Raw genomic sequence first — 20,851 nt, 5'->3', positions numbered from 1 at the left:
GAAGACAGAGGTCCTCTGGCTGGGGCGGGACGATATGGGATTGAGGGGGCAACTCCCATCTCTTGCGGGGGTGCAATTAGTGCCAGCACCGTCCGTTAAGAGTTTGGGTGTAATCTTTGATACCTCCCTCTCTATGGAGGCGCAGATTACAGCTATAACAAAGGCGGCATTTTTTCATCTCCGCCAAGCTAAGCAGTTGGCCCCTTATCTCTCTCGCCCTGACCTAGCCACTGTGATCCATGCGACGGTCACCTCCAGACTGGATTATTGTAACTCGCTCTACGTGGGGCTGCCCTTAAGACTGACCCAGAAATTCCAGCGGGTGCAGAATGCCGCGGCGAGACTCCTTATGGGGTCTTCGCTGCGAGATCACATTCATCCGGTACTATACCAGCTGCACTGGCTCCCGGTGGAGTACAGGATCAGGTTTAAGGTGCTGGTTTTAACCTTTAAAGCCCTATACGGCCTAGGACCCTCGTACCTACGGGACCGCCTCTCCTGGTATGCCCCACAGAGAAACCTACGGTCTGCAAATAATAACATCCTCAAGGTCCCAGGCCTCAGAGAGGTTAGGCTGGCCTCAACTAGAGCCAGGGCCTTCTCGGCTGCGGCTCCAATCTGGTGGAATGCTCTGTCACAAGAGACTAGGGCCCTGCGGGACCTGACATCCTTCCGCAGGGCCTGCAAGACAGAGTTGTTCCACCAGGCCTTTGGTCAGGGCGCAGCCTGACTCCCTCCTCTGGCAACCTGCTTAGAATCTTGCTTAATTAGTTGCCATTAATTTGATTTTAATTGATTTTTATAATGAAATATTTTTAGAATGTGTGAATATCTGATTGTTTGATTGTTGATTGTTGTTAGCCGCCCTGAGCCCGGCTTCGGCTGGGGAGGGCGGGATATAAATAAAATTTATTATTATTATTATTATTACTTAAACTATGGTTCCCAGGATAGGGAAAGTGGTTTAAAAAAGTGCTTTGAATGTAGATGTGACCAAAGCTTATTTCCACAGCTAGAATTTTGTTTGCATTCTTTTAAAAAAAGAAAAGAAAAAGATGACTGTGGCTGACAGGATCATAACAACTATTTATTGTTTATACCCCACCCATCTGTCTGGGTTTCCCTAGCCACTCTGGGCGGCTCCCAACAGAATTAATGATGATGATGATGATGATGACGACAACAACAACAACACTATGATAAAATATCAGACATTAAAAACTTCCCTAAACATCCTAAGTTGCATCCCACAGACCAAATCCTGTTCCTACACAGTAGGATGTGTGGAGGACCCAGGCTCTTAATAAACCAGCCCTTCTCTTGCTCCTCTTTGTACAGAACCTTGCTGGCGCTCCTAGGAGGGGTATTCCTGCCACAAGGAGTGGAACAGGCCCGGGACAGTGAGCAAGGAGTCCTCTCCAGAGCTGTTTTGGCTTCAGTAAGTTTAGTGTTGGATCTTTGGAAGGAAGGGAAGTTCTGATTGCTATGGGCTGTGAGCACTGGGGGTGGGCGTTGGTGCTGAGAGTTTTGAAGTCACTTCTAAGAATACTTGACCAACAGCCACTTAATGTGACAATTTGTCATATTGTATTGACTTTCTCACGGGCTCCACAACAGCATTTCATCTTGTGAATGACCAGATGACGTTTCCTCACATTCTGGCTTTGAGGCTTGGTTACATATTGCCACATCAAAAGTGGGCATGTATGGCTGAGGCAACCCAGTCAGGTGGGTGGCATATAAATAATAACAACTACAACAACTATTAGTATTATTATTATATGAGCTAAGCTAAATGTGACGTAGGAGATGCTAGTGTGGATCTCCTGGTATCCTTCTCTTTGCTTGAATAGCTGCTTGGAGAGTTCAGGGATTTTAACCTGGGAACTGGAAAACTGCTAGTTGATGCTCCATATCGAGAAATGTTCAGCTTGTTCTCCCTTGAGTCCCTGTATGCCAAAACCTTGTTGTGGACATGTAGTATTGGAAGACATTCCTTAGGGTGTGCCAAAGTAATCAGCCAATCTCCAAGGTATGAATTACAAAAGTCTTGATTTTTAATAAATGAGGAAGGAAGGTTGAGTGAGAGAAATACACAGAATACAAGACAAAATAAAAGCACAGAGTCAACTAGCTAACTAGCCTAGCAAGCTACATTTTCCACATAAGTGCCAGCATTGCATTGAGTCTTCAATATGCTTGCCGGAAGACCAAAGTAGCACAATGCATCCCATCTTCATTTTGGGTGATGTGAAGGGTGGATAATTTGCAGCCCAGAGGGACCCAGCTACTGGAGGGTAACATGGAACAGTAGGTGTGAACGTCGGGTAGTATTTTGAGTGCTTACGAGATGGGCAGCCAGGGTGCTTATGGCAGATATTTGGGAGGGAGGTGGGGACCAGTTTCTTACTGCTGTACTAGATGTTTCTTGAGCATCTAAGCCTCACCTTTGTGTGTACAGGTGAAGCATGCTGTCTCTGGGGCAGTGTCTGCTTTGCTCAGTGAGTGTGTGGGTTTAACACACATACACAAAATGTGCAGGTTCCCAGGGTTTCAGTGCTCCCTTCTGGTGCTGATATTAGCTGGAGTTGGAGCAGAGGAGAGAATAATCCCTTTTGCCCCTCCCTGAAGCTAATTGCAACTTGGAAGGGGTCATTTAAATGGGGGTGGGGAATGGTATGTGTATGGGGGGGGGTTTAAAGCTCTCACCTAATGGTTGCATTTAACTAAAGAAGGTGTGACATGGAAGATCCATGATCAGATCTAATTTAGTCCTAAGGCAGGTTCTGATGGTTCAGTATTCTGAATCTTCCCCAGAGACAGGCAGAGAAAGCTGGAGGTTTATCTCTGCTTATTTCTCCTTTAGCAGGGGTTGGAGCTGGGACAGTGAGCTGCTAAAGCAGAGAAAGGCGGCCAGTGGTTCTGCTTCTCTATTTCCCTAGGATGCTCTCCAGCCTTCTCCGCTTGTCTCTGAGGGAGCTCTAGAATTTTCAGTAGTTAAGGCAGAATGCACCCATGCAGAAAGCCCTCGTTCAAGTAGGACTGACACATGGAAAGCGCTTAATGCTTGTCTTGGCCCATTCGCTTGTTACTGTTGGAATGTCTGCAATCAGTGGTCCATATGTGCGTGCGTGAGCATGCTGTTGTAATGCTAGTGGTTAAGTTTACTTTAAATGTGACCAGGCATGTCTGGGAATATTACACAGGTTCCTGTATCCTGTGTGGCCTAGGCCATTAAGAGCCTGGCTGAAATGTGATCACCCCGTAATGAATGTAGCTAGGGTATAGCCAGTCAATTCAGACAACTATGCTGGCTTTGTAAGGATGTGGGTTGAGTGGATCCATTAAAATGTTGGTATGTGCTGAATATTACATCTTAGGTCAATTATTTAATGATTTGTAGAATGGTTTAATTCCATCTGCCTACAATGACCTTGCAGAATTTAGCTTTCATTATAGTCAGATTTGGGGGCCTTACTCAAGCAAATTGTGCTGTCTTAGAACTCTTTGAGCCTTCAATTTGTAGGCTTTTTAAATTGCTATGGTTAAATAGTTTCTGTTCTGAAACCAGAACATCACAAATCTATTGATCTTACTTTTTCTTCTCCTAAATGCCTGATGAAAACCCATTTTTGCCCACAAGCTGTTTCTCCAAAATGTATAGTTAAAAAGAGGACTGCTGGAGGAACTTTGAAGTGTATAGATGCAGAGCTGCAAACTCACCCCCCTCCCCCCGGGAATATGATATGGGGAGGGACAATCCTGATGCTATCAGAAGTTAGCTCCAAATGGAATAGGTAGTCCTCTCTCGAGAATCAGAAAGGATACTAATACTGTTTAATGAGTTCCCACTGATTGGAAGTGGTTTTTTAGACGAAATTGGGAAGCGACAGGACAGAGCTTTCAAGGAATTCAGGCTAAAACTGATGTCATGGAACATAGCTGGTTGGCATTCAAAGCAGAATAGTAAAAGCTGATGAACTATTTTGAGTAATTTGATATTATTCTGCTACAAGAAACAAGGCACAATGACTCTGTAATGCTTAACGGATACAAATATCACTCATTGACAGCCACTCCCTCAACAAAAGGTGGTAGGGCCAGTGAGGGTCTAGGCACTGGCAGAGGAAGAGGAGTGCGGGGGGAGCGCACCACCCCCGGCAGCACAATCCCCAGGGTGCCATCACGGCTGCCCCCCCCCCGCCTGCACTGGGTGCCCTGCCCCCAGAACGTGCGCCAGCCCCGCCCCTGCCTGCTCTCTGCCCCCCAGTGCCGAAGCATGAATCTCCGCCACTGGGTCTAGCATGTTTCATCTCCACCAAGTTGAATACAACTAAAACAGCCATGATTCCATGCAAACCGTTTGCAACTGCTGTCTTGGTTATAGTTTTGAAAGTATGTTTAATGCTGATTAACATCTACATACCACCTTATCAAAAAAAGAAATCTACTGTAAATACTATGGACAGATTCATATAGAATTCATATAGAATTCATATATCTTACTGCAGTGTTTCTCATTGCAGGGGATTTTAATGCACGTATTGGAGCCAACCATGTAAATTTGTACACCCATTACAAACAGAGTTTGAAACCAGATATTTACTTAGCCAGAGGTACCTCCTGTTTGTTTAAAGATCATAGATGTAATTATTCAGGGCTTTATTTAGCCCAAGTTGTAAGGTGGAGGGACTTGCTAATATTAAACAGTACGATAGAGTGAGATCAGCCTGGGGAATATACCCACTTTGCGAAGCATGGAGATAGTGTGATAGATTATATTGCGATCTGATCTCACGATTTGCATATAAGTTTGTCATGGAGTTTGAGGTGGGCCATAATATTGAAAGTGTTCATTTACCTCTAACAATGGTACTAATAGGCCCAGTATTTAACAATTCTTCCCCAAAAACTCAATTAATCTCTAATGCAAACTTAGGTGTAACTGCAGGCAATAGAACTAATGGATACCAGTACTCAATCTAGCACTGACACCTTATTCATGCAGATGATTTAAGAACTATTCATACTGCTATCATCTCAGCTACCTCTGCTGCTGAGGTTATGAATTTGTTTAAGATCTTGACTGACAGGTGGCAAGATGACTTGAGAACTGAGATCAAGATCAAGTGGCTCAAGAAGATCAATCAGATCTTCCAGCTGGTTTGACAAAGAGTGCAAGCAGGCTAAAAGCCAGCTGAAGAGAGTTTACCGCAAATATAGGAACTCTAATTTACCTCTCTTAATTAATGAATATGTTTCCCTCAGACAAGTATAAACTTTTGCTAAGCTGGAAAAAACAGAAAGCAGAAAAATGTGCTTGGCATCCAGGTTATTCCCTGAAGTTTTGGGCCACAGCAGTAGCCATCTCTAGATTCAAAAAGGGCCTTACATCTGATCCGGTTACCGTATTTTTTGCTCTATAAGACTCACTTTTTCCCTCCTAAAAAGTAAGGGGAAATGTGTGTGCATCTTATGGAGTGAATGCAGGCTGCGCAGCTATCCCAGAAGCCAGAAAAGCAAGAGGGATCGCTGCTTTCGCTGCGCAGTGATCCCTCTTGCTGTTCTGGCTTCTGAGATTCAGAATTTTTTTTTCTTGTTTTCCTCCTCACAAAACTAGGTGCGTCTTGTGGTCTTATAGAGTGAAAAAACCGGCAATTATAGACCAATTAGTTTGCTACCTGTAATTAGAAGATTATATTCAAAGCATCTTTATAATAAGCTAATTGATTGGATAACTGATGAAGCTATTCTTGCTGAAGAGCAAGCAGGATTTAGACAAGGCAGATCTGCTATAGACCATTGCTTTGTACTTGCCCATTTTACAGATATCTTAAGAAACCAGGTGGCGTGCTATATGCAGCTTTCATTGATCTGAAAGCTGCATTCGATTCAATCCCTCAAGTAAGACCATGGGTTAAGTTGAACTCTTCCAATATAGATAAAAGATTATTGTTCTTGATTAAATGTCTGTATAAAAACACTGTGCTGATAGTGCGCTGCTCTACAGATGTTCACAGAATCCATACCAGTGACAAAGGGAGTTAAGCAAGGTTGTATCCTAGCTCCCGCACTGTTTAATTTATATATAAATGATATTGTCCAGAGTTTAACATCCCCAGAGTATCGTGCCCCTAAATTGGCCACAAAAGCCATCTCTATATTATTATATGCAGATGATGCAATACAAAAGTGGGCCTAAAAAGATTGATGAGGGCATTCTCAGGCTACTCCCAAAGAGGACAGCTGGCTGTGAATTACAAGAAAACTGAAGTCATGGTGTTTTCAAGAAACTATAGGGCCCATAGATGGGAGATGGATAATCAGTTGATCAAACAAGTTAAAGTCTTCAAATACCTCCGCCTTATTTTTCAGTCAACAGGGTCATAGGGAGCACATCAGAAATATGCAAAGGAAAAAGCGTCTCAAAGCACCAAAATTCTGACACGCTTCTTCCATACAAAAGGTGGCAATCACATACCATCAGCACTTGAAGTTTTTAAAGCTAAACCCCTAGCACAGTTATTATATGGGGCTCAGATTTGGACAGACGTTCACTTTGGAACTACAGAAGCTGTTCTATCTAAGTTCCTAAGGCAATCTTTTTCTGTTCCATCCTGTTTTCCAAATGTTTCATTTCTCTCTTTTTTAAAAAAAATAATATTTATTAAAATTTCAATTAAATAAGGTTACAGAGATGATAAAAAGAAAAAAGAAAAAATACAAATTACAGAAAAAATAAAAACAGTTAAAAATAAATCCCTCTTTCTATATCTTACAATTCATTTACTTATTTTCATGACTTCCTCACACCTCCCTTTTTTGTATTCCAGTTCAAATAGTTAATTCAGCAAATCCTTACCCTCTTTGTTTTATCTTAGTTCTTTATCTTCACAAATTATAACATTATATTTTCATCTAATATCAATCCATTTTTACATATTCCTATTTAACCTTATTACTAAAACTGCTTCGTTTCATTACGACATCATTTTAACATTCATTAATTTTACAGTGTTTCTGTAAATAATCTTTAAATTTCTTCCAATCTTCTTCCACCAACTCTTCTCCCTGGTCTCGGATTCTGCCAGTCATTTCCGCCAGTTCCATATAGTCCATTACTTTCATCTGCCATTCTTCCAGGGTGGGTAGATCTTGTGTCTTCCAATACTTTGCAATAATTATTCTTGCTGCTGTTGTGGCATACATAAAGAAAGTTCTATCCTTCTTTGGCACCAATTGGCCGACCATGCCCAGGAGAAAGGCCTCTGGTTTCTTCAAGAAGGTATACTTAAATACCTTTTTCAATTCATTATAGATCATCTCCCAGAAAGCCTTAATCCTTGGGCCCGTCCACCAAAGGTGAAAGAATGTACCTTCATTTTCTTTACATTTCCAGCACTTATTATTGGGCAAATGATATATTTTTGCAAGCTTGACTGGTGTCATGTACCACCTGTATATCATTTTCATAATATTCTCTCGTAAGGCATTACATGCCGTAAATTTCATACCTGTGGTCCACAACTGTTCCCAGTCAGCAAACATAATGTTATGTCCAACGTCTTGTGCCCATTTAATTATAGCAGATTTCACCGTTTCATCCTGAGTATTCCATTTCAACAGCAAGTTATACATTCTTGATAATATCTTAGTTTTGGGTTCTAACAGTTCTGTTTCCAATTTTGATTTTTCCACCTGGAAGCCAATTTTCTTGTCCAAATTGTAGGCCTCCCTTATTTCAAATGTTTCATTTCTCTTGGAGGCTAATCTTCTCTCTGTGGAATTACAGATTTGGTGTAGGTTAGGACATTCAATTATTGGCTTTGGCTAAATTTAAACCCCAACGATCTACTACCCTTAGTATCTCAAGATTGTCCTGAGAGCGCTTGGACTAAAATGATCAACCAAAAGCTTTAATTTTCTGCTTTATAACCACAACAGTTATTAACACTGGGCGTCAGTAAAGCAAATAATTTAATTAGACAGGGCCTATATGTTATTGAGTGACAGAATAATTTGGCCACGAGAAGGAAATTTTGTCCATGGTATGATTATTTTCCACCTAGTCATTTTGACACATTGGCACCCTATTTGGAAAATTTAACAATTCCAAAATACAGATGGTTGTGTCCCTGTGGAGATGGCAGTATTAACTTGCACTGTTTATAAAGATTTGAGGAGTGAGGTTATTACCCCTCTACTACTACCCACACCAGGTCGCTCAACCATTGCTACTGTGTGCTTTCGTCTAGCAGATCAAGATAATCAGATGACAGTAAAAACTGCAATTTTTTTAGCAGGGGCAATTATTTGATTATTGATGGAAACCTCCAGAATGTATTTTGTATAGTTAAGTTTTTACCTCTATCTTCAGTACATTTTATTTTATTTTATTTTATGGCTATGGCTAGTGGCTGATGCAAATAAAGATTCTTCTTCTTCAAATGATGTATCTAGCTACAGTATTATGCTTCATTAGAGCTGAAATGAGACTTGGTGAATCTGAATCTCTGCTTGGGGGGGGGGGAGTGTCAATTTTTCTTTGCTCATGTTTGCCTGGTGAGGGAACACCAAATAGCCTTTAGTGTCTAAGAGACTAGTGATATTCATGCATGGTCTCTTCAGAAAAGCACAAAAGACAATTTGATCTTTTCGTTCAGTAGGGAAGCAGGTTTAAAAACCTGCACAGCTTGCTTCCTCAGCCAGAAAGTGACAATTGCATTTGCAAATTTGCGTTATAATTTCCTCCTCTGCCAGACACCTTTGGGGAAAGCACAAACATCGCTTCCCACTCACAGCAGCCCCAGCAGCCGCAGCCCCATTGCACAGCCTATCTTCTACTGCAGTGTCATTCGCCCCGCAGCCATATCGATGTTGGCACTTCCATGTGGCAACAGGCTCATCTGTTTCATTAATGGTGTATCAGCTGAACCCCTGGATTGTGTGTTCATGTCATGGGCTCTGAACTGCTTTGATATTTTTGAAATGGGCTTTTTTCCTATTTGCTTGGCATGAAGACTTATTTGTAAAGTTGGTTGGAGCATAAGGTCAGGCAGATGGCCCATCTAATTGAGGGCTCATCTCCAAATGGTGACTGTTGAGGTCAGTGCTTTTTTTCAAGAAAAATAGGTGCTGGAACACACCATGCAGTTCTTACAGCAAGTCACTAGGCGACTTGCAACAGCCCAGAGCAGATGCTGGTGCCCCTGGTTCTGGCGCAAGTCAAAGAAATGTGCCCCCGCCTCCCTCCCTCCCCCTCTTAGATTCAGGTGGATGATATGGGCATCATGCAAATGCCCATGCCTGCAATGGTAGAGGCCTGGCTGGAAAGCTTAAAGCCCACGTGGCAGGCTAGGAGTGGCTAGGAGCTAGGTGGAGTCGTAGTTCTTTAAGAAAAAAGTGTGGACTCGCACATGCTCACTCACATCTTCCGTTTTGACTTGAAATGTTCATTTTGGGCTTCTTAGAAGTAGGTAGAGGCAAAAAATGTGTGGGGGGAGCACTGGCCCACAATGGCGCCCACCTGAGAGGTGCTGGCACTGCTCTGGCACACTGACTGAAAAGCACTGTTTGAGATGCCCTCAAGAAGCTCACAAGCAGAGCAAGATAGAGAGAGCTCTGTCCTGATGCTTGCCCCAGCTGCTAATAATTGGAGGTATACTGGAGATTTAGCTGTTGCAGTGGCTGTTACTATGTTTAAGTCATGCAGGGGGGCGTTCTATTGTCAGGCTGAACCTTCTGCCAGTTTGTTGTGTGTTTTCAGTAGCTCTTAAATTCTTCTTTTTGGGTGATCACTCGTAGCCAAAGCCATGTCTTCCATGAACATGATCTTAACAGTGTGTCTGTAAGTGACTGTGGAGGCCACTGCTGGATCTGCACATCCTGCCACAGTGGGGACATAGGTTTCCGGGCAGGAGTAGATCACAATGAGGATTTGCCTAATGTTCCTCCCTCTTAGCTCATTTCTCCCAGTGTGGTGTAGTGGTTAAGAGCGGTAGACTCGTAATCTGGTGCAGCTGCTGGGTGACCTTGGGCTAGTCACACTTCTCTGAAGTCTCTCAGCCCCGCTCACCTCACAGAGTGTTTGTTGTGGGGGAGGAAGGGAAAGGAGAATGTTAGCCACTTTGAGACTCCTTTGGGTAGTGATAAAGCAGGATATCAAATCCAAACTCTTCTTCCCTTTCATCCTGAGTTTGTGCTGCTTCAAAATCCATGATGCCTTTGGTAAATCTCCAATTGGAGCGCTCACAGGCCAGTGTTTCCCTGTTGTCAGTGTTTATACTACATTTTTTTAAGATTTGCCTTGAGAGTGCCTCTTTTGTTGTCCACTGGCATTATGCTTTCCATTCTTAAGTTAGGAATAGAGAAGTTGCTTTGGAAGACGATAATCAGGCATCTGAACAACGTGACTAGTCCAACAAAGTTGATGTTGAAGAATCTTTGCTTCAACACAGGTGATCTTTGCTTCCACCAATACACTGGCATTAGTTTGCCTGTCTTCCCAAGTGATATGTAAAAATTTTTTGGAGACACTGTTGATGGAATCTTTTGAGGAGTTGGAGATGGTGTTTGTAAGTGGTCCATGTTTCACAAGCGTACGGTAAAGTTGGTAGTACAATAGCTTTGTAAACAAACATTTTGGTTTCCGTGCGAATGTTCTCAAACACTCTGTGCTTCAGTCAGGAGAAAGCTGCACTCGCAGAGCTCAGGCGATGCTGCATTTCAGCATCAATGTCGGCCCTTGTAGGAAAAATGATATTGCAGTAGAGAGAGAATATTTCTCAGTTTATTATTCAACAGACTTGCATGATGTCATTCTCCTGCTTTTTCATTGTCTCCCTACACCATTACCCCAAGTGAACAAGTCTCATCTGCTCCAGCCTGGACTTTGCAGCCTCTATAAATTATGCAAATTGAAAGAATACACAGAATTGCTTCTGCAATTTTTATTATCCTGCCTGTTTTTAGGACTTTGCCGGTCATGGGGGAGAGTGAAGAGCTATGAAGAGGAGTACTGACACCTTGCCCCTACTCACTGGAAATCTTATTGCACTATCTCTCTAGCATCTGGTATTTTGGCAGATGTTGCCCACACAGTTTCAATAATATATTCACAAGCATAAGGGCTTTTTTTTTTTTTTACAGGAAAGCTTATATTCTCAGAGAGCTGAATTTTGTGTCCAATACCATTTGCTGTACAATTTTTGCATGCCAATAGAATTTTATTTATATTTAAAATATATATTCATCAAAAATTGATTTTGTTCTGGCACGCATCATCAACTAAAATTTATCAGTAAACATGTTTCTGTTAATTTGGTGCTTGAGATCAGGGATTTCTCTCTCCCCGCACAGTATGTTGAGGAAGTTCTCCGGAGTAGACAACCACTTCTGATCTTCCTGGAAGAGGCCTTCGCTGGTGCACCACAGGTCTCTGCCTCCAGCAGGGAGTGGCTGAGCTTGGTGTTCAGTGCGTTCCATTCAGGCACTGTCCCTGACATCATGATTGTGCCCGTTGGAATCTCCTATGATGTGGCTCCTGACTCTGGTTACAGGGGGAAAGTGGTAAGAACTGCTGTGGTTGGGTCTGGAGGAGCTGAAACTCCATACTTGAGAGTGGCTGGGACAACCCAGGCAGGGTAATCATCATCATCATCATCATCATCATCATCATCATCATCATCATTTACAGAAACAAGTGGGACCTGCAGTAAAATATTCCATGTGGACTACTCCTGTTTGGGGTCCATGTAAACCAGATGGCATTCCATGACTGATGAGTATACTCAGTCCTTCTTGTTTTTGTTTTGTACTATTGCAAGCCCTGGGGTTTCTTCAGGTCTGCTGATACTGCCCCTTACCTCTTTCTGTGTGTTTGGCACCATTTTGGCTACAAAAGGATCAGCACTTGAAGAATGAGTTTGCTGTTATATTCCATGCTCAGTCATCATTCATGGGGTGTGGGGATGGGGAGGGGAGGTGTGTGGAGTCACTGGTGCCCAATCCCTGCTACATAAAAGTACTGGATTTCTCCATTTATTTCTAAAGGTACTTTTCATGTCTGTCCAGGACCTGACATATCCAGACCATGAGATGGTTCTCTCTCTCCTTTTCCAGACCTGCCTGCAACCCCAGCTGCCTGCTTTCTCTTAGTATGGGCAACTTGTCACTGCGGGAGGCCACTTTAAAGAAATGTCCCCATCAGTGCCCGGAGCTACCCAGTTACCTCTTGCCAAGGAAGGGAGTATTGAGGAGGAGCTGATAGTTGTTACAATCTTCCGAGTGGGCTTCTTTAATACTTCTCCAAGCACTTTGTCTATATCTTCAGGCAGCAAAATTGGAAATTAACCCAGTCAAATAGAACTGGAAGGTGCTCTGGATATATCTGTGGAACAAGCTGTCATAGCTATGGCATCCAGCATGAAGTGACTTTGAGTGATTTCACACACACACACACACACAGAGAGAGAGAGAGAGAGAGAATATTGTTGCAAGTAGAAAACTAGTATATCTGGGAGTCAAGTACAGTGGTACTTCTGGATACGTACTTAATTCGTTCCAGAGGTCCGTTCTTAACCTGAAACTGTTCTTAACCTGAAGCACCACTTTAGCTAATGGGGCCGTCGCACTGCCGCAGCACGATTTCTGTTCTCATCCTGAAGCAAAGTTCTTAACCCGAGGTACTATTTCTGGGTTATGGGAGTCTGTAACCTGAAGCGTATGTAACCCGAGGTACCACTGTAGTCTGGAACCTCTCTCTTTACTTGCACAGTCTTTGTTTTACTTAAGGGGTATTAAAAATAATTGATCACACACCTGAAGGTTCACACAGAACTCTACTCCTTTAGGATTCTGCTGCATATGTTAACCAAGTCTGAATTAATATTTTTAACACTTGTTCTGTTTTCCCAGAGCCCCACCCAGACCCTCAGCCTCTGGACATCCCTGTGGACCATCTGCAGAGCTGCTTGTAGAGGACTGGGCTGTGTCCGGGTTGATTTTGCTCAGCCCTTCTCTTTGCAGGTAGACCCCTGTTACATTCAACCCAGACTTGTGAGATAAGAAAGAGAATGGCTGGGGAGTGACAAATCTTCCCAAACCTCTGGTGGAGAAGGTTGAGCTGACTTTAATATGGATCCTCTGGTGGAATGGGTGGCATTTTAATTGGCTTCTGTTCCTTTCTGCCTAGGAGTATGTAGCAAACAGCCTCTTCAGGCAGAGCGGTTCTGGAAAGTGTCTGGAGGAACTCCTCTTACCAGAAATACTTGGAAAACGGTAACTCATCTCTGGAGTTGTGGTGGCCCACAAAGGTTAGGCCTACGAAGTGTAATCAAGGTGTGGCAAAAACTTGACTCTCAATGTCACTTGTAAGACAAGTGAAATTCTTTTGAGCAGTGGTGTTAGTGGGGTGTCTGAGAAAAGTCAATAACATGCACTGTTCCATGTCATCATGTGCTGTCTGTGCCTCAGCACATGTGCCCCATTACTGAGAAGGTTGAGCTGACTTTAATATGGATCCTGAAGAGATCAAAGGTCATGTGGCAAAATACACAGAGGAGAATAAAGCGGTCCCCAAGGAGAAAGAAATTGACCTTTCCTGCTGGGGGTGGGAATTTGGGACTGGGGGCTGTCTTACCATGGGATGAGTTGGCAAGCAAGAAATCCAAAAAAGCTCACACAGTCAGCAAACTGTTTGAAAATCCAAATTAGGAGACATATAAAGCCCTTGGGAGGGGTCCTTCCAATTGAGTCCGTCTAAAAATAGTGTTGGGACACGGGTGGCGCTGTGGTCTAAACCACAGAGCCTTAGGGCGGTTCGAATCCCTGCGACATGGTGAGCTCCCGTTGCTCGGTCCCAGCTCCTGCCAACCTAGCAGTTCAAAAGCACATCAAAGTGCAAGTAGATAAATAGTTACTGCTCCTGTGGGAAGGTAAACAGCATTTCCGTGTGCTGCTCTGGTTCGCCAGGAGCGGCTTAGTCATGCTGGCCACATGACCTGGAAGCTGTCTGTGGACAAACGCCGGCTTCTCAGTCTATAGAGCGAAATGAGCGCCGCAACCCCAGAGTCATCCGCGACTGGACCTAACGGTCAGGGGTACCTTTACCTTTACCTTTAAATGTAGTGTTGTCATGTTGCTACATTGTGCATTTTTTAAAAATAAATATTTATTAGAGTTTCCAAATTAATACAAAAAAACCCAACAAAAATACACAAAAAGTAACAAAAATACAAAGATACAAAATTAAAATTCAAAAACAGTTAAAACAAATATAGTTTCCAATACTTATTTCCATTAACTTGTTTCCCTGGCCTGTAAAAAGAAACAAGCTACATTGTGCATTTAAAGCACCTGGCTTCCTCTGAAGAATCCTGGGAACCATGGTTTACCCCTCAGAGCTACAGTTCCCAGCACCCTCAACAAACTACAGTTCTCAGGATTCTTGGGGGAAGTGTGGATGCGACCTTTTCACCAAACTAAATGGACTGTTCAAAAAAACAGACTGCTTTTCAGTGTTATGTACATTTAATCCTGATCACATGCTCTTTGGTGTGTGGGTATATGGGGCAGGGTCAGAAATAAAGGGGTGGTGTTTGTTGGCATAACAGGCTATGGGGAGAGGAGGGTTAAACCTTTGCACCCCAGCTACCATGCTGACAAAAAACACCCCTCTGTGGAGCAATTAAGCTTAGGAAGAAAGCTCCCACTGGGGTCAGTAGGGTCTCTTCCTGCTTCCTAGTGGGATCTCCCCACCCCATAGCTTAATTGCTGGGTGGTGGGGTCTTAAGGTGCTCCAGGCCAGAGTTACGCTTTGGTCTAGACTCTAGAGCCTTCTGGCTGTTCATTTTACAGTGATGAGGTTCCCTCCTTTTAGATGGGAAAGAGAATCAGAAACTTACTCAGAGATCTTAAGGGAATGAAGATGAGACAAGTATGAGCCATTTTTAACAGACCCATAAGTCTGCTTCTATGTTTCTGTTGAAATGACATGCGGAAGCTTACAGGAAGCCAACAATAAACTCAAAAGTCACAAATTTGCAAGTGACAAATAATAAGCTTCTTCTGAGTCAGAAGCTGAGCAATACTTTCTGCTGACCAGGGTCTTCACATATTTATGTGAGGATGTAGTGGAAGAATCCTGAACTGTTTAACTAAAAATAGCTCAACAAGGATACTATAGCTTCATATTGTCTCTTGATACCTTTGATCAGTGCATGACCTCAGGAAAATTTTAGATTTCTTCATAACAATAGCTTCTGCAAGAACAGCTAGAATAATATCTCTTTAGCATCCAAATTCCCAGCAGAAGTAAACCTTGATTGCAACCAACAGCAGGTCTTGCGTACTTGTCAGAAATTACAGCTTCAGCATCCTGTAAGCCTTTTAGCAAGCAAGATGGAAAACCTCTGGCTTCTTGTCAGACTCTGGACAGCTAAGATCACAGGCCTTTAATATAAACTATAATTAGGTTGGCTGGCCGGTCAGCTGGCTAGTTAAAAATTGGCAGTTGTCCACCAATGGTTTGACCAGGGTCAAATATTCCAAGAACGCTCTTGTGTGGATGGCAGGCTTAATAATTTAATGTTATTATGGTGTCATCTGCTAGAATGGGAGGCTTTGCTCCCTCAGCCTGCAGCAATCAGGAGCCGATGTGGGAGCAGAACAAAGTTACTCCCATTCATCAGTGGCAAAGACAACTGCATAGAAGGGTGGGAGGCTCAGGAGGAGCCAGTTAATGGTATGCAGGCATACCCTACATATGCAAATCTACAGGTGAATTGCTGCAGATAAAGAGATTTGAATAGCCTAATTGAAGAGTCAGTTAAACTGCTGGGAGACAGAAACTTTTGCCAGTCTACAGTAAATCATCCAACAATTTTCCCGTAGATCCATGCCCACCTTCTGCCCATCCTGGCAGTTTACTAAACTAGATGGACCAATAGTTTGACTTGGTAAAGGCAGCTCCTCACGGTCCTTTCTGACAATGTCTGCTTTAGTTGGTGGTGTGTGCCAGCTGAAAATAATGCTGAAAGCCTGTAATGGGAGCGCTGGTATAAGCCTTAGCAGTAAGGGCCTCTGTAAGCTTTAAAATAGGAGTGCCAAGGGTTGCATTATCTCAGGGGCAACCTTCTGGGGGCCGCATGCCAATGGGCAAAGCAACAGATGCATTTCTTACCTTTTGTCCTGTAGGCTATGGCCCAGTCATGAAAAACCAGAGGTTTCTATGGCACCCCTCTCCATCCTCTAAGCCTTGCCCTGTGTTGGGCAAAAGCAGTTGTGGAGGCCACAGGAAAGGTCTGCTGAGGGGTTGTGGCCTGGGAGGAATCCTGAGAGCCACATCTATGCCCTTGGCCTGAGCTTCGCCAGCCCTGCTTTAAAAGTTTCAGAAGCTACTGTGGAATGTATGGCTTAATTTCTAAAAAACGGCACAGGTCTTGGAACCGACTGTTTATTCAAGAGGTACTGCTGAATCTGTTTTTAAAAAGGCGCATGGTCAAAATTGGTGGTGTTAAGTGGTTATGGCTAAGGAATGCAAGGCAAGTGTTGCTAGAGGGAGCTCCCGTTGTTCTGTCCCAGCTCCTGCCAACCTAGCAGTTTGAAAGCACACCAGTGCAAGTATATAAATAGGTACCACTGCGGCGGGAAGGTAAACAGCGTCATGGTGTTCCGTTGCGCCAGAAGTGGTTTAGTCATGCTGGCCACATGACTGAAAGTCTGTCCTGAACTTAGCCTTCCAGGGGTCCTTTGCCTTTCACTTCTACCTAGAGTGTCAGAGTGGGACCATGAAGATCCAGGTTCAAAACTCCACTTCACCATGAAGTTCACTGGGTGTCATCACTTTTTAGCCTACTCTACTGCATTTGGTTGTTGAGAGGATGAAGTGTGTGTATGTGTATGCAACCGCTTATGCCTTTCTGAACTCCTTTGGAGGAAGAGTGAAATAAAAAAAAAATATGTTAATAAATAGATAAAGGATTAACACTACTAGCCCAGGGTGTGTGGGGAAGCAACAACATCTGTACTTGTGATATTGTTTTTGTAAAAACTGTTCATTCCCCACCATCCTTCCCTTGCCCACCTTCCTAGCTGTAGCATTTTGGATTGTGAGAAACTGGAACAATGGTCACCAGGGTCTAAAGACATCATAGCTCTGAACACAGAACAGGAAATACTGGTGTACAATTTGGGCCTACACACACTGAGCGGTGAGTAGTAATTTTGTCTGGGATGGTTGTTTTATTGAGAAGGCAGATGCCTAGCCATTCTTGCACAGCTTTTGCAGTGATTGATAATTTCTGCTTTGGACTACATGAGTCTAAGGGGCCCATCCTGATAGGAGGTGGTTTGCTGTGGCTCTGAATGTTTCTGTGCTCAGGGCTGGCCTTCCAGTTAAGCTTAGCGGGTTTGCTGGGCATCATTCTGCTGCATTTGTGCATCAGATGCAATTTAATGATAATTCTTGCTGTGAAAACAGCAGAATGCCCTCCCCTTCCCAAAAAGAGGCAGCCCTTCATGTTGCTGTGTGAGTTTTGCCAGGTTTGCCATCTCATTCAGAAGAAAGGGCTAGAAAGATAACATGAGAAGTGGGCGCTCCTCCAAGGGCAGGAAATGCTTACTTTTGCACACTCTGGAGCTAACAGGATGCAGTGATTAGAAGGCTGGCCTATGATGGGGAGACCAAGGTTCAAATCCCCACTCAGTCAAAAAGCTTCCTTGAAAGACTTTGGGCCTGTCATTCCCTGTTACCAGCTCCACCTACAGGGTTGCTGTGAGGAGAAAATGGAGAGAGAAGGACCACATGAGCTGCCCTTGGCTCCTTAAATATATATATATATATTAAATAGGTTACAGAAATACAGTATACAGTAATTTTAAAAAGGGGAAGTTGGAAAACCATTCCAACAAAAGGCAGGACAGTATAGATTCAGCATGAGAGGTGGATCCCACAAAATGAAATACCTTAACTGTCCTATGACATAAGCAAAGGCATTGGGTCTGCCACACTGTGGGGAGGGTGATAGTTTAGGCCAGGCTTCCTCAACCTCAGCCCTCCAGATGTTTTTTGGCCTACAACTCCCATGATCCCTAGCTTGCAGGACCAGTAGTCAGGGATGATGGGAATTGTAGTCTGAAAACATCTGGAGGGCCGAGGCTGAGGAAGCCTGGTTTAGGAGCTGCCACTGAGAGAGGGGGTTGAATGTAAAAAGTGATGCTATTTTTCAAGGGTGCACCATATTTCCAGTTTTAACTTGGGAGGGGGGAGTGTTGGATATAAAAAGTTTGGGAAATGCTGTTCTAGCTTTTGAAGGAACTCCCAGTTTCTGTTTGCACAGAGATCTTTATTTAAATAAGTGCAGCTTCCAGGTGATGGCTCTAAAATTTCAAGTCAGTGCTGCAGGGTGCTGCCAAAAACCAGAGGCTGAGGAAGCACAAGTAAGTGGCTAGCCGAGGTGTTCTGCTTAGCCTGGTACATTATTTCGAGGATCTCCGTGTAGTGTTCCTGGCGCAAGTGGCTGGCTGTATGTGCTGCTCATTTGTCAGATGTGTCATCTGTCCCTGTCTGCATGGCAGAAGCAGAGAGAAGGAAGTGGCTTCTTCATCAGGGCCACAGATGGCCCTGCAGGCAGATGCCTACATGCAAGCTGCTAGCTTCCGCCTCAGACTGGTCAAGAAGCGGCACAAACTGGGGATGCAGCTGAGGCCCTGAGCACTTTGTGGCAGCAGTAGGAAAAGGGGCTTGCTTTGGAGGCTGAAGAATAATATTTGGAAAAAGGGGGACAGATCAAAGGCATTTAAGCAAAATAAGAATATTTTAAGAAGTGCCTCTTTTCCCTTGGCATAGGGAGGCCCTTGGTCATCATCCAGAATTGGTGGGGAGTCTGTGACTCTCCTCTGCTTCTCAGTTGGGGAGGACTTGCTTGTGTCATGCTGAGCTCCAGGGATGCCTTGAGGACTTGGCAAAGTGCAGCGCAAGAACACTTCCCAGCTTTGAGGCCAGGAGAAGGTCAGGAACTCCTCTCTGTGGCACCGTCCCCCAAGAAGGCACTCAGGGCACCCCCTGAAGTTCAATGTGACCCCAGTGGTGGCCCATGGGGCTCCTCCCTGGCTCCAGGCTCACAAGGGCAGGGGGCCTGCCTGATCCAAAAGAATGCGAAGGGACAAGTGAACTTGTGTCAGTTCGGGTAACCTTCTGTCTGTGTGTTGGGTAACCGAAAGGTTCTGCCGAGTAGCAAATCACATTAGGTTGCTCTGAACTGCAGTCACAGCCTTCCCAGTTACATAAAATATTCAACTCACGTGTCAAGGTGTGTTTTTTTAGTTTATTGCTCGTCTCCCAGAGTGTGGATGTAACTTTCCAATTATTGGTTATTTTAGTATAATACCTGAACTGCTCTGTCTTCGCTAATGCACAGGCTGCGTGACTTTCTGCAAATGGCTCACAAGCGTGTGTGTCTGTTCCCCCCGCCCTCACTTTATGATTTGGAAAAAGAGTTCTTTGCCCGGGAAAAACCTGTCTTGCTGAGGCGCTTCCCTCAGCCAAGGGGGTGGGCAGCCAAGAACAGAAACTGGCCCATTGCAATCAGTTTCTCCAGCTAAAAAGGCAGCTCAGGCTCCCCACCAAGTGCAATCTTCCTGTACGTCTTCTCGTAATGCAGAATTTTGCCCTGCAATCATAATCCCCCTTCAAGAAGCACATTGTGGAGCTGGGAGAGGTGCAGAAAAGCACAACCAAAATTGTTACGAGGATTGAGCGGCTCCCTTGCGAGGAAAAATAGTTACAATGTTCAAAAATTAGGGTGATAAACTGTGGAAGAAAAGAATATTCCTCTTTTGAATCAACTAAAGAGAATAACAACAAGCTACACTTGCTTTGTTCTGTCTCTTTGCAGATGATCTTTTAACAAAAGATAGTTACCTTGTTTTGTTCTTCTCTTCTCCCTAAATGTTAGGAGCAGCCTGAGGGCCCCATCACTGATTTTTCTCTCTGACCCTTTTGAAGCCCCCCCCCCATATGCCCCCCCCCAGTCTTGCCATTTGGACACAAGGTTGGAAGAAATCTGGGTGACAGGACCACATGCACAATTAGCGGGCAATGAAAGGCCTCTCTTCTGAGCTGTGAACTTTCCTGCAGAGGAAGCAGCCCTTTCAAGTTCCTCTCTGCTAGCCAGAGCTCCTGCAGTGCTCAATTTTCATCTTCATCTCGTTCATGACTTCTGTTTTATCCTTGGCTGCAGGATCCAGTTGGATCAACCCCCACTCTCCTTCCACCAGCCAGGCTTGGCCACCTGCCTTATTGTGCACATTTGCAGAAGGGAGGATGGGCTGAGGCAGACTGTGGCTCTGGACTTCGTGGGCTTGAACGGTGGGCCTGTGGCAGGACATCGTTTAGAGACAAGGAAAACTTCCATGCCTTTGAGCTCTCATTATGAGATGCAGAGTGAGGGGCTACCTCAGGTAGCAGATTTTTGGCCAGCATGAAGGATTGGATGGATGCTTTTAAAGGATGACATATTCATGGAGGAGAAGGCTATCAATAACTGCTAGCCACAATGGCTATGCTTTGCCTGCACGGTTGGAGGCAGAAATGCTTCTGAATATTACTTGCTGGAAGCTACAGGAGAGGAGGTTGCGTTTGTGGTTGAATTCAGTATGCAGGTTTCCTATTGGGGTATCTGGGTGGCCGCTGTGAGAACAGAATGATGGACTTAATGGTACAGTCAAACCTCAGCTCCCAAACGGCTCCATTTTGTAACGTTTCGGCTCCTGAATGCCCCAAACCTGGAAGTAAATGCTCCAGTTTTTTAATGTTTTTCAGAAGCCGAACGTCCGACGCAGCTTCCGCTTG

At 44.1% G+C, this 20,851-nt stretch overlaps 1 protein-coding gene across 8 annotated transcripts in view; it reads left to right on the top strand.

Moving 5' to 3' along the window:
- Nucleotides 1–20,851, top strand: part of GPAT2 (glycerol-3-phosphate acyltransferase 2, mitochondrial) — a 282,276-nt gene that overhangs the window by 247,694 nt on the left and 13,731 nt on the right. For 7 of the 8 annotated variants that reach the window (XM_081870007.1, XM_081870011.1, XM_081870008.1 and 4 more), the window contains exons 8-12: nt 1,339–1,438; nt 11,359–11,568; nt 12,916–13,026; nt 13,193–13,278; nt 17,092–17,210. In XM_081870007.1, the coding sequence (XP_081726133.1) occupies nt 1,339–1,438; nt 11,359–11,568; nt 12,916–13,026; nt 13,193–13,278; nt 17,092–17,210 (626 nt within the window). The remainder of the gene's footprint in view (nt 1–1,338; nt 1,439–11,358; nt 11,569–12,915; nt 13,027–13,192; nt 13,279–17,091; nt 17,211–20,851) is intronic. The other variant, XM_081870014.1, reaches the window with a different exon arrangement.

This window comes from Podarcis erhardii, assembly GCF_964252035.2.
Source record: "Podarcis erhardii genome assembly, chromosome: 7".
NCBI lineage: Eukaryota > Metazoa > Chordata > Lepidosauria > Squamata > Lacertidae > Podarcis > Podarcis erhardii.
The sequence above is the reverse complement of the archived record's forward strand: the minus strand, read 5'-3'. Positions and strand labels throughout refer to the sequence as shown.